The sequence below is a fragment of the Periplaneta americana genome, chromosome 6 (assembly GCF_040183065.1).
Source record: "Periplaneta americana isolate PAMFEO1 chromosome 6, P.americana_PAMFEO1_priV1, whole genome shotgun sequence".
Classification (NCBI taxonomy): Eukaryota; Metazoa; Arthropoda; class Insecta; order Blattodea; family Blattidae; genus Periplaneta; species Periplaneta americana.
Window position 1 is genome coordinate 29,506,665 of NC_091122.1, and position 13,336 is coordinate 29,520,000.

The window sequence follows — 13,336 nt, forward strand, 5'->3', positions numbered from 1 at the left end:
ACAACAACAATAATAAAGTTCATTGTGTTATTCCGATAAGTCTTTGCAATATTTGAAAACTAAATCTGGACATTTTATACATCATGAGATTTAGAATTTGAAGAAGAGCAACAAATAAATATACAAATATACAGAATGTTCCATTTAAAATAAGCAAGTTAATGCCATTTCCGGTTAAATCGAAAATAGTAAATAAATACCACTTGCAAATGTTTGTGTATTTTATATCACTTCCCCAAGTGTCAAGTAAAATAATCATAACTGTAAAATAAAATATTTGTCATCTACCAGAATCCAGTTACACCTGGTATTTTTATTTTACCATAGCTATCTTCTATCTTTATCATATTATGTTAAACAGGCAAGCATGTTGAGAAACTGAAGTTTCGTATCGTAAATTTCTTATAAATAACATTGTCGATCCTGTATTACTGGTAGTACCTAATTCTAGGTATATCTGTGTTCACTACTTGGCAGCATTCCTATTTTTTCCTATTTTATTGCATTCGATTTAGGTATTTGTATTATGAAATGTATGCATAAAATGGCATGATTTTTAATAATAACTTAATCCATCATAGATTCAGTGAACAATAAACGACAATAATACGTAAATTTTAACTGTTATTCTACTGAGATGAACAAAACAGGCACTAAAGTTAAAGTTGATATATACTGTTGGATACAGCTGCTAAAGGCACATATTACATTGTCGTAGTAAAATGTTTGATAATAAGTTATTAGTAGCCTTAACTTTCTTTTAGGCCTATACTTTTAGTACATTCTTGTTTTTTTTTGTGCTCTACTTTTTATGACGTATTTTCTTGTTTTATGAAGTGATTTAATACTACATCAAGTTACCTACTGATATTATCGAAATGTCTACTATTTTATCGAACTGTGTTTTTTTTTTTTTTTCTGAAAGTCTCCCCGGATTATGGAATAGCCAATAATTAACTTCCACACTCAGATGGATGGTTTTTGATACAATTTACCTCAATCTAAAGTGATTGACACTGTAAAAGTCAAATTCATTAATAAAATATTTTGATAAATTACAATTACAGTAGGTCTATTTCTTCTATAATAAGAGATATGGTAGGCCTATCAATTTAATTTTTACATTCTGCTTCTTACTTATTCAATGTTGTAAACAATTTATTTAGTAAGTACCATATTACCACAGTCACAGTCACGAAGCTTGAGTTGCGAAGGTGCTAGGAACAATAGACTGTGACGGTACTATTTCGCATTGTCTGTAATGAGGCGATATTAGCGATCCTAGTGGTTAGCAACTATCTATGGATGCATATTTACTACGTATTGAGCTTCATGACTGTATATACTAGACTGTGATATTACCTAAGTAAATAATATTTTTTACATGTCATTGTTTTCTGGTACAGTTTGAGAGTAATCATAATGAAATGTATGAAGGTAAGAATAATTTGAAATTGTAAGAGTTAAATTATGCTGACACTGTTTCAATATTGAATTCCTTTGCAGCTGCCACCACACCAAAGGATTGCAGTCCTTCTCTTTCACCTCTGAATGCTAATACATTCTCAAAATCAATGGACAACAGTGTTTTATCAAGGTATAGTTTACTATTTTATGTAATAGTTATTTAAACCCACATACATTAGGAATCTAACCTGTACCGGTATTATTTGATACTTTTCTTCCTTATTTTTTTTATTCTGGATGGATATAAAATATATTTAGAACATAGTCAGCAATATATGAAGTACATAAATGTTGTTAATAATATTGTTCATTAAAAATTAAAAAACATGAGCAATATTACTAAAACACAAAATACGGTATTTTATAAATTTATTTAATTATAGAAATTATATCTATAATACATATTCCAATTACTTACTTACAAATGTCTTTTAAGGAACGCGCAGGTTCATTGCCGCCCTCACATAAGCCCGCCATCAGCCCCTATACTGAGCAAGATTAATCCAGTCTCTACCATCATATCCCATCTCCCTCAAATCCATTTTAATATTATCCTCCCATCTACGTCTCGGCCTCCCCAAAGGTCTTTTTTCCTTCGGTCTCCCAATTAACATTCTATATGCATTTCTGAATTCACCCATACATACTACATGCCCTGCCCATCTCAAATGTCTGGATTTAATGTTCCTAATTATATCAGGTGATGAATACAATGCGTGCAATTCTGTGTTGTGTAACTTTCTCCATTCTCCTGTAAATTCATCCCTCTTAGCCTTAAATATTTTCCTAAGAACCTTATTCTCAAACACCTTTAATCTCTGTTTCTCTCTCAAAGTGAGAGTCCAAGTCTCACAACCATATAGAACCACCGATAATACAACTATTTTATAAATTTTAACATTCTGATTTTTTGACAGCAGACTGGAAGATAAAAGCTTCTCAACCGAATAATAACACGCATTTCCCATATTTGCCGTGCTTTTAACTTCCACCCGAGTGTCATTTATATTTGTTACTGTTGCTTCAAGATATTTGAATTTTTCCACCTCTTCAAAGGATAAACTTCCAATTTTTATTTTTTCATTTCGTACAATATTCTGGTCACGAGACATAATTATATACTTTGTCTTTTCGTGATTTACTTCCAAACCTATTGCTTTACTTGCTTGAAGTAAAATTTCCGTGTTTTCCCTATCGTTTGTGGATTTTCTCCTAACATATTCACGTCATCTGCATAGACAAGCAGCTGATGTAATCCGTTCAATTCCAAACCCTCTCTGTTATCCTGGACTTTCCTAATGGCATACTCTAGAGCGAAGTTAAAAAGTAAAGGTGATAGTGCATCCCCTTGCTTTAGCCCACAGTGAATTGGAAACGCATCTGCCAGAAACTGACCTATACGAACTCTGCTGTATGTTTCACTGAGACACATTTTAATTAATCGAACTAGTTTCTTGGGAATACCAAATTCAATAAGAATATCATATAAAACTTCTCTCTTAATCGAGTCATATGCCTTTTTGAAATCTATGAATAACTGATGCACTGTACTCTTATACTCCCATTTTTTCTCCATTATCTGTCGAATACAAAATATCTGGTCAATAGTTGATCTATTACGCCTAAAACCACACTGATGATCCCTAATAGTTTCATCTACATATGGAGTTAATCTTCTCAAAAGAATATTGGACAAAATTTTGTACGACGTCAACAAACGTGATATTCCTCGAAAGTTACTACAGTTAGTCTTGTCCCCCTTCTTAAAGATAGGTATGATTATGGACTCCTTCCATTGTTCGGGTACAATTTCCTTTTCCCAAATAGCAAATACAAGCTTAGGTCACGAGACGTAATCATATAATTTGTCTTTTCGGGATATACTTTCAAACCTATTGCTTTACTTGCTTGAAGTAAAATTTCCGTGTTTTCCCTATCGTTTGTGGATTTTCTCCTAACATATTCACGTCATGAAAGTGTTGAAATTGAAAAAAAAATAAATAAATGTATGGATAGCTGCCATACATCGTATGTAAATTTTGTATTTCATGAATAAATTACATAAATTTGTTTATAAAAATTCATTTATGCAACTTGCATGTTTCAGTTAAACCACTTTTCGGTTGATAGAAGTTCAGTTAATTGGAGGTGTTATTGTATTTTGCACCACAGTTGTAACTTGCAATGGCGTTGATCCTCTGCATGCAGGTCGGTGGAGCAGCTGAGCAATCCTCTGGAACTAGAAGTGCGGCGTGGGATGAAGAACCCTCAGCACCATCCTCCACCTCCACCAGTGGTATCGCAACAGCAGGGACGCAGCGGGAGCCGAGGCGGAACATGGGGAAGCATCTCACGAGTGTTCGCCAGAAGCAGGCATCGCAAAGTGGCAAGCCCTAGCAGCCAAGAGGGTAAGTCACCCTCAATGTCTCGCAGGGCCGGCTCCAGTGTGAACAGACACGAAGGAATGTGTTCCACGGACACTCGCACAGGAGGATGGGGTTCGCGACACTTCCGTAACAGGGATCCAGAGAGTCACAGCTCCTATGAGATGTCCACAAACGGTCGCACGGGTCGGGGATCTCGGTGGTTTGATCGAGAGCAAGGTAGACGCAGGACTCTTGATGAGGGACGAGCAAACAGGGGTTACAGGAGGACTGAAAGAGAAGCTACAGAGAGACATGGAGCTTATGAAATGACGGCCGAGCAGGCTAGGCAGGGAGTTCAGCGATACATAAAAGATATCGAGAGGCTCGGGGCATCGGACGCATCGGCAGAACGGATAGGACTAGTCATGCAACAGTACAGCAAGGATTTGGAACGGCAGGGAACGTACGAGAATGTTGCGGATATAACAGGGGAAGATATCTGGCAGTACAGTGGAGAAAGTGACCCTGATAAAGACGAGGGTGGGATCTACGAGAACATTGCTGAGATAAGAGCAAGCAGTGCAGGACAGAGTTACAGCAGTGATAGGGAATTGAACAAAAGTACGGGGATATATGACACACCCGCTGATATCCTGGCTGATGACGACACAGATGACAGAAATAAGCCTGTGGAGACGTATGAGCCCACATCTTCTTCGGCAGATGTGAGATCGGTCAGCATGCAGCAATACGACAAGGAGATGAACAGGAGGGTTGGTTCAGAAAGGGTGGGAGGGATGCGGCAGTACATCTCCTCATGTGTTTGTATGGGACGCGGTGCTGAGAGCGGAGAATTCTGATGTCTAGTTGTAACTATGGTGGTCATCCCTCAGCCTGTGAATTTAATGTCGATAATCAGTTCATTCAAGTGTTTGACAGCAGCACACCTCTGAATTCATGTATGCTCCTTTCTAAACCTTGAACATTAAAATGGTACAAAAGTTGCACTCAGATTTTCACTTATGTAACATTATTTTTTACTCTTGTTTTTCTCTATTATTGTTGCAACATTATTAAGACGTACAAGGTGTCATTAAATTCGCGCACACAGACAATAACGTGAGAATACTGAATGAAAATTGAAACGAAAATGTTGGTGACAAAATTTTGTCTGAAGAATTTTTTAACTACACAATGCGGCAACACTGTATTTTGCAAATAAATGTTACTCCTGTGATCATAGTTCAAGCTATTTGGATGGTGCTTTAAAATTGAATAGGTCGGAGCTAAAAGGAACTACGCCAAAATATGCAGTTTTGGATTATGCAACAATTTGTACAACAGATGTTATGTGCATTGAACGGTGGAAGAAGGAGCTGAGACTTTTAAATATTCTTTTGTCTTCTATAACATAAAAATATAATATTTGTGTTGAATAACTCTTCTCGGGTTCTCAGCCAGGTGAGTTGGAGATTTGCTTCCAAGCTTTCGACGGCTAGCTCTGCCATCTTCTTCAGGGAATTAAGTGATGTGGGACCATGTCTAGCCGGTATATATGCAATAGTAGGGCTTCCTGGTGCGGGCCAATCAGGAGCTAGTTCCTAGTCCCGACCCCCAGGCGCATTTTGGTTGGTGGAAGCGGTAGCAACTAGCTCCTGATTGGCCCACAGCGGGAAGCCCTACTATTGCATATATACTGGCTAGACATGGTCCCACATCACTTCATTCCCTGAAGAAAATGGCAGAGCTAGCCGTCGAAAGCTTGAAAGCAAATCTCCAACTCACCTGGCTGAGAACCCGAGAAGAGTTATTCTACATCAAACGCCGGGAAAGCCTCAAGTAATATTTGTGTTATTAGTGAGATGTTTTTTGCTTCTCCTGAAAAGTTGTGAAAAGTGACTTAGTTCCTTTTAGCTCCGACTGATTCAATTAAACATTCATAGTACAAACCACCTCTCTCGTCTTTTATTATTATTATTATTATTATTATTATTATTATTATTATTATTATTATTATTATTATTATTATTATTATTATTATTATTATTATTATTTTAAGTTTAATTACCTTTTGTTTTTGTAATGTACACGTTACAGCCATACCCTTTCACACTCTTCAAGAGACACAAGAGGTGTGTCGTGAAAAACAAGTCATATATGAGCCTTGTTGTCAGAATCTCGGAGCACAATACCGCATCACACATTGGACAGTTTTTGGACTCATGTTCAGTGCCCGTGACACGATCCCACGAGAACTTTAAATCAATTTAAACAATTTAAAATTTCTGATGCAATGATTGATGCCATAGGATCTCGTGTGTTAAAATAATCCTTAGCTATATAATTAGTAATCATTTGTACCCAAGAAACTTTTATTGTAAATGATTTCCTATGTTTTCTTATCATTTATGTTTTTTTTCTTTCAAATTGTCATATAATTGTTTTTAATCATTGTTCAATATGAATTGACTATAGTAGGCCGACCTATTGAACCCTTATTTAGGGCGGCTTTTGTTGATACAAAAATTATTATATTGGAAATTGTTTGCACATACCAAGAACATGAAAGAATACAATTTTCAGTACATACAATGCTTTGTAACTTTTATTACACATAGGACTATATGTCAGACTCCAAAGCAGCTATTCTATCAATAGTCTCTAAACACATACCTTCATCTCAAACAGCAGATATAACTAAAATGCTCTCTCAATTAATATCACTCAATAAAAGAATTGTATTCCAATGGATACCATCCCATTGTGGAATCCTGGGAAACGAGAATGCAGATGCATTAGCAAAGAAGGGCAGCACTGCTACTTACAGACCTGTTACTAAATCTATTACTCTGTGAAAAGACTTATTAAATCTACATACTTAGACTTCAACAAACAAAATTTGATAACACAATCACAAGGGAAAAAAATGGAACTATCTGCATCATAATCCACAGTTAATTCCCGAGTTACCACGAAAATCGTCTGTAACTGCATTTAGATTGGCAACAGGCCATGATTGTTTGGCCAAACACCTGCATAGAATTGGAATATATCAGTCCTCTAACTGCCCATTGTGCAACTCAAACCAAGAAATGGATTCGGAACACCTCAAAATCTGTGCTTCAGTGGCTGACCCTGATAATATCTTTTAAAAATATTGGAGTGCAAGAGGCCAAATGACTTTATTGTCAAACGCCTGGCATTAGAAAAAAACAACAACAGTATTATCTTTTACACTGATTTTTTTAAAGATTGATTTCCACTAAATGTGTTGTATATTTTATGTTTTGTACTGGGGAACATAATTTCCCCACGTTAAATACGAATTTGTGGTAAATCGGACCGTGTTATATCAGGCTTTTACTGTATTACAATTATTAAATATTTAATTTAGAAAAGGTAATAGTAATATGCGTTACAAGAGTGGTATGTTGACATTTTCATGTTCGAGGAAAAGATTGAAAAAGCGAGAACATGAAAATAAACATACCGCTCGTGTATCGTACATTATTTTGTGCGAAGATCGTTTATTACATACCTGAAAGAGGAATTTCTAATTAGTTGCAATGAAATCTCCATCTTGGTTTCTGTTCAATGACGGCAACTTTGGAAAACAAATATATCTATCTTCAACATTGTTCCTATAAAATGTTTTCTGTGTTTACTATACTGCAGCAGGCCGTGATATACGTCTGCCTTTTTTTTCCCCCAGTCTATGATGAGTCTGGAATCTTGTTGATTTTTTCACGGCTTCCTTAATGTTACTTGCATTACAAATGCAGTAACTTTTGTGGTGTTGTAGAGCTTACTTAATTTTTGCACATATTTAAAAACAATAATTAACAATGCAATTTAGGTGAAATTGCAGTGGTAAGTTTCCAATTTATAATTATTATTATATTGAACGTCTTTAAAAATAATATGTTAAAGCAGTAAAATGAATATGACGCTTAAGCGGTAAGAATAGGGAAATTGTTATGTGTGTTACGTTGGGAATACTGAATGTGGTATTTCACACTTACCGCATATTGGTTTTGTGCAGAAAGCAAGCAAATACGCACGATCTCGCAAAAACTATCATATGCATTATTTTAGTGACTTTAAAATCTGAAAATATAAGGCCTATACACACATTTAAAAAGAAAACACGACACTAGTTCTTTATACAAAAGAAGTATGATATTGTTTTTACTAATTACATCCTCTTGTGTCTCAAGTTTTCTATTTGCTTCTCCAATTCACACAGTTTATCGAAAATTGAATTATTCCCTTCTGTAGCAGAAAGATACTCCTTCCTCACATTCACTAATGCAGCAACTATATCTGCTCTTGTGAAATGTTGTAAATGATCAGAAAACATTAAATGTGGGATGTAAAAGTGGAATTCAATTGTATTTCTGTTACCATACAATATGTTCCTTCAACTTCGTAATAAATTATTTTTTTATCTATTTTTGTCATTTTTTCCGTGTTAGTTCCAATGGTACATACAGTAAACACTACACAACAGTAGACTACTTTATTGTGCATTGTTGCCCAATTGTGTAATTAAAAATTAGGACGAAATTTTGTCACTAACATTTTTGTATTAATTTTCATACACGATGTAGCCCATCTACGCGAATTTCGGGACACTCTGTATAACAAACTTGGAAAGTACAATCATGAAGTTACATGAATGAAAGCTATAGAGGGTAATATAAATTCCCTTTTTTTCTTTCTCTCGAGGGACCTGAAAACAAACATAATTATCGATAGTTGCTATGTAGGATATTTAAGTTTACAACTGATAATTTCAAATGATGATATAAAAGTTCTCCGTTAGTTTGATATCATATGATAAAAAAGCAATATAATATAATATAGGTACTATATGTCTCTTACTTCAAATAAACACCTTATCAAGACTGGGTAAATAAACACACATTGGAAGACTGGATTTCATTACAGATCCACATAAAACGAACTTTGGGGAAATGTATCTCCATTTCCATGTTACGGTACCTTACTTATTAATTCTCTTCTACAACGCGAAGAAATTACTCATTTCTTCTGTACTATTACCATTGATTGATGTTAGTGTTTATTGAGTAAGCACTGATGAAATGAAGTTTATACGAAAGCATGTAACTATTGCTATGTAGTGACAAATGACAAAAAAAAATACATCTTGGGATTAGACAAAAAATAAATACATTTTATATACAGAGCAAGATATACTTTTTACCTATATAAACAGTGACGTAGTTTGATTTTGACTTGAGGAAGCTGTTAAAACAATGGCATAACCTAAATATTGTCTCACTTCTCTTTGGGTATCCTGAACTTTTATTTCTCTATTATTTTGAGAACTTCTTTTCGATTTTGGTGCTGCCTATAACATGTTTCTACATAATATGGGGTTTTGAGGTACTTTATACTTCATCTCTTTTTCCTGAATTAATCATTTAGTCACTTAAATTTTATAAAGTGAATGAAACGAAAATGTAAGGATGTGGAGATAATTCTTTTCTTCAGTAAAATAATATACTTATATAATTTTCATTTTGACTTTCACTTAATATTTTCAGTTAGTATAACAGGGGTATCTGTTTTAATGCAAACACACAAAGTTAATTCATTAATGAAGTACAGAATATTTTATTTGACGTGTGGGACTGCATTTTCTATTTGAAAATCTCTACTGAAAAGAAATTATATCATATCGGTATCTCCTTTTAAAACGACACTTATGTATGCACAGAACAAGAAAAAAAATCTTCTATTTTATTTGAATTGGAACAATTTTAAAAGACATTTCTCGTTACTGTAGAAAGTAGATACTCATTGGCTACTTGGAGTGCACTAATAATAGACAGTGATTGTTTACTGAAGTGATCAGATGTTTCGAGATAGTGTTTTACGAAAGTTCTCTTTCAAGTAGTTTCGGGTACGATCTCACTTATAACAGAAGAGACACTACATATTGCATGGATGTTTAACGTGTAGACAGACGCATCATATACAATTTGTATTGAACAAAATAGCTCGTGTCCGGGCGCAGTTCAACAATGAATGCAGAATTATCAACTTACAGTGCAATACACTAACAATTCAATACCGGTACTAAATATGGCGTAATAATTTTAATGTAAGCAAGAAATACGTACAGCAATAACAAGAAATAACGTGAAAATCAGGAAATTATGTCCAAATTAGTAAAAACACTTAGGATTGAAGTTTCAGTTACAATTAATGAAAAAATAAAACTGATGTAACTTTGTGAACAAGATATAATTAACATTATAGTTTATTGTTTTACGAATCACTAATTCTGGGCATTAATAATGAAATAAAAAGTAATAAACTCTGTAAACCACATTCCACTCACATCTTATAGGTACTATTCAAAATGTCCACTTTTCTCTTTCAAGATGGATTTTCGCTTTCATTTAAATATATTTTTCAAGTTTTATTTAGGCCTACATAAAATCGATAGACTTAGCATTCTATAGCAATTTATATTCCATACAAGGTTTACAGAAGTATATTATAATTTTTCAATTGTGATTGCATTACAATACATACATACATAATACAGTGCGCCATGGAAGACTCTCCACACCGGAGACAGTGGAATGAATGTGCTAGCAACTGCAGCTATGTTGCTAGTAGCTGGAACGTACACTAGAAACAAAATGTAAACTATACCCACCACAATTATAACAGATACTGAAGTGTTTTCCTAGTTCTTGAAGACACGGGTCGACTTTTTTACACTAATTTGCAAACACTTTCACTAATATTTCTTGCGTAATTGACTGCACATAATTAATAACATTCAGCTTAAGTTCATTGATTGTTTTAGGATTATTACCATATACTATAGATTTTATCGCACTCCAATGGATAATCTTTTCGTAATCACTTTCTTTTAACTCATGAACCACTGTAATTTTATAGGGGTACAATTGAAGTTCGCTTCTTACAGCCTTATGTGCTGTCCAATTAGAGATTTCGGCCTCTTGTGCTAATTTGCGCGTTGATTTTGTAGTACTCCACAACATTATATCCGAGATTTCATCAAGTTTTTTTGTCGTTAAAATTGTAGGCCTGCCACTTCTTGGTGCATCGAGAACTGACCCAGTTCCACGGCATCGAGAACTGACCCAGTTCCATGGAATTTATTAATCAAATCACGTACAGTATCGTGATTTGGAATTAGGAAAAAACATACGAAATTTCTGTTTCACATTTTCGTTAAACTTATCACCTTCACGAAAAATGTATTCCACCAAAAATGCTCTTTCTTCAATAGAAAGCATTGTCACCAGTAGCCTTTAGCCACCACTCACTCAAATTTAGACTGCAGTACACTCCGTCTGCCCTCAACTGATACCGTTAACTAAGCAACCCACACTCAAGGATGTGCCAGTGAGCCGGCCCGGCTGATGTTGCTAACATAATTGCAGTTGTGAGCACATGCACTTCGCTGTTTTCAATGCACAGAGACTTCTCTGGCACACTGTACATACCGGTACATAGAGTTCTGCGCAAAGGCAGGTCTTTTGCTGCAAACCCAGTATTCTCCAATCTTATATATTATGGAATATTAAAGTTCTTCATTGAATTCATACAAACAAATTAAAAGTACGGGTCATCATCACTATTATTATGGAACATGAATGCAGTTGTGTATAGATCTGTTTGGACCTCATCCAAAAGGCTTTGAAGTCTACTACCATTTTGTTTCTAACATTTTTATTATCTTAAGCATTCTGTTTTGATTCATAAAATTATTCTTGAAACATGTTGTATTCAATATTGTTTTTCTGCTTTTAAATTTTGTTAATCTCTGCATATAGACTACTTTTAATTCTTCTGGAGTTACATCATTTCTTTTCTACTTCAAAAATATATGGAAATTTCTCTCTACAATTATGTGACTCTTTAATAACATTATGTACATTTATTAAATCAGCACAGGAAAATAGTACCAGTATAAAGAACAAACCATGTAATATCATCATGATTTTGTTGCAGTTAGGTCAATAAAAAATTCGTTTCAGTAGATTCGTCATTCATCCATATATGGCCAGATGTGTAGACTAATACAAGTTATAAATCGGACCCTGGTCCACAGGATTAAAAGTCCAACAACTAGACCACCATGGTAGTTTAGATTAAATATTGAATTATTTATTACAGTAGAACCCCAATTTTCCATCATCCTATTAACCGATTGGTGGATTATCCGACTGTCTTTCTCTCTCACTCTTTTTTTTTATGTAGAAAAAATATGAGTACTGTACATTATATTAGAACGAATTTTTTCTACAGAATGTTTTCTTTACAAACATTTACCCTTATAGAGTATGGCCTACTCTTAAAAGGGCCATACTGTCTAACTTCTATGCAAAATGTCTTCTGCAGGTGTCAAAAGAAAACGTGTTGTGATATGAAAAAAAGTGTATGTAATTGAATGGTTTGGAAAAAGAGAAACAGTGGTTCATCTACTATTCCTATCTTTTCACAGACAGCCGTCATAAAGAGTTTTGTCGTTGAAAATCAGACTTAAATTAGTGAACTTCTGATCTATTATCTAGCATGTTAAAACAGAAGACCATGGAGGAAATTACTGAACTGTATTAGTCTATGCACTTAATTTATGAAACTCTTATATGGTACGAATTATCCGATTTTTTCACTCCACCTCCTTCATTAGTACGGATAATAGAGGTTCTACTGTATTTCAATCTCAGGAGTAATGTAAATGCATTTACAACGAACTGAAACACCATGTTACATAATATTGTAAATATATTAGACTAATAAAACTTACAAATAATCATTTGTTAGCTAACCACGCACAATTTCTTTCTATTTATAACCAAGTGTTTGAAAAAATATGTACACTTTATGTGCACTCATATTATTTAAATATATTCCCCTTAATTTACTATAGAAATGCACTAAGCACTAAAAGACACATATCTTCAATTATGCCGAATTGGGTAATATTCAATTTGAAAATGTGTTTCTGGTCAAAGTTTTGAACGTTTCTGACAAGAGAGTATTTCAAGATCATATTATCCCAGATAAAGATAAAGGAAGGATATTTTTAAATCAAATAAATCATTTATTTTATAGATTATTTCCAAAATTACGATAGTCTCAAGATTTCAAAATATTCTTTATGGGATACTAGGACTGTTTTTTGGCCAATATGGCAAACATATACATTTTTTTTGTCTTATATATTTGTTTAACATTTTGTTTTATATTTAGCCTCCACCACCATTTTTAAAGTCTGGCGGTCATTCTTAAAATACTATGTGCATCTTTTAAACCTGTCATACTCACTAAAAATCGCATTTTCTGAAAAGTACATTTTTGGCCAATAAAAAGCTCCTTAGCAGCTTCCATTTGCTTTGCTTTCTATGAAACTTCACAAGAATACTCAGCATACTTCAACACACAAATCTGTGCATGGAATCAGCTCTTCATTGAAACCTTTTCATGAT

General features: G+C 34.2%; 1 protein-coding gene across 3 annotated transcripts in view; it reads left to right on the forward strand.

The window, feature by feature from the left end:
* Liprin-gamma (liprin protein kazrin) overlaps nucleotides 1-13,336 on the forward strand; it is a 717,975-nt gene that overhangs the window by 514,853 nt on the left and 189,786 nt on the right. For all 3 annotated transcript variants that reach the window (XM_069827796.1, XM_069827797.1, XM_069827798.1), the window contains 2 exons: nucleotides 1,507-1,597; nucleotides 3,676-3,875. In XM_069827796.1, the coding sequence (XP_069683897.1) occupies nucleotides 1,507-1,597; nucleotides 3,676-3,875 (291 nt within the window). The remainder of the gene's footprint in view (nucleotides 1-1,506; nucleotides 1,598-3,675; nucleotides 3,876-13,336) is intronic.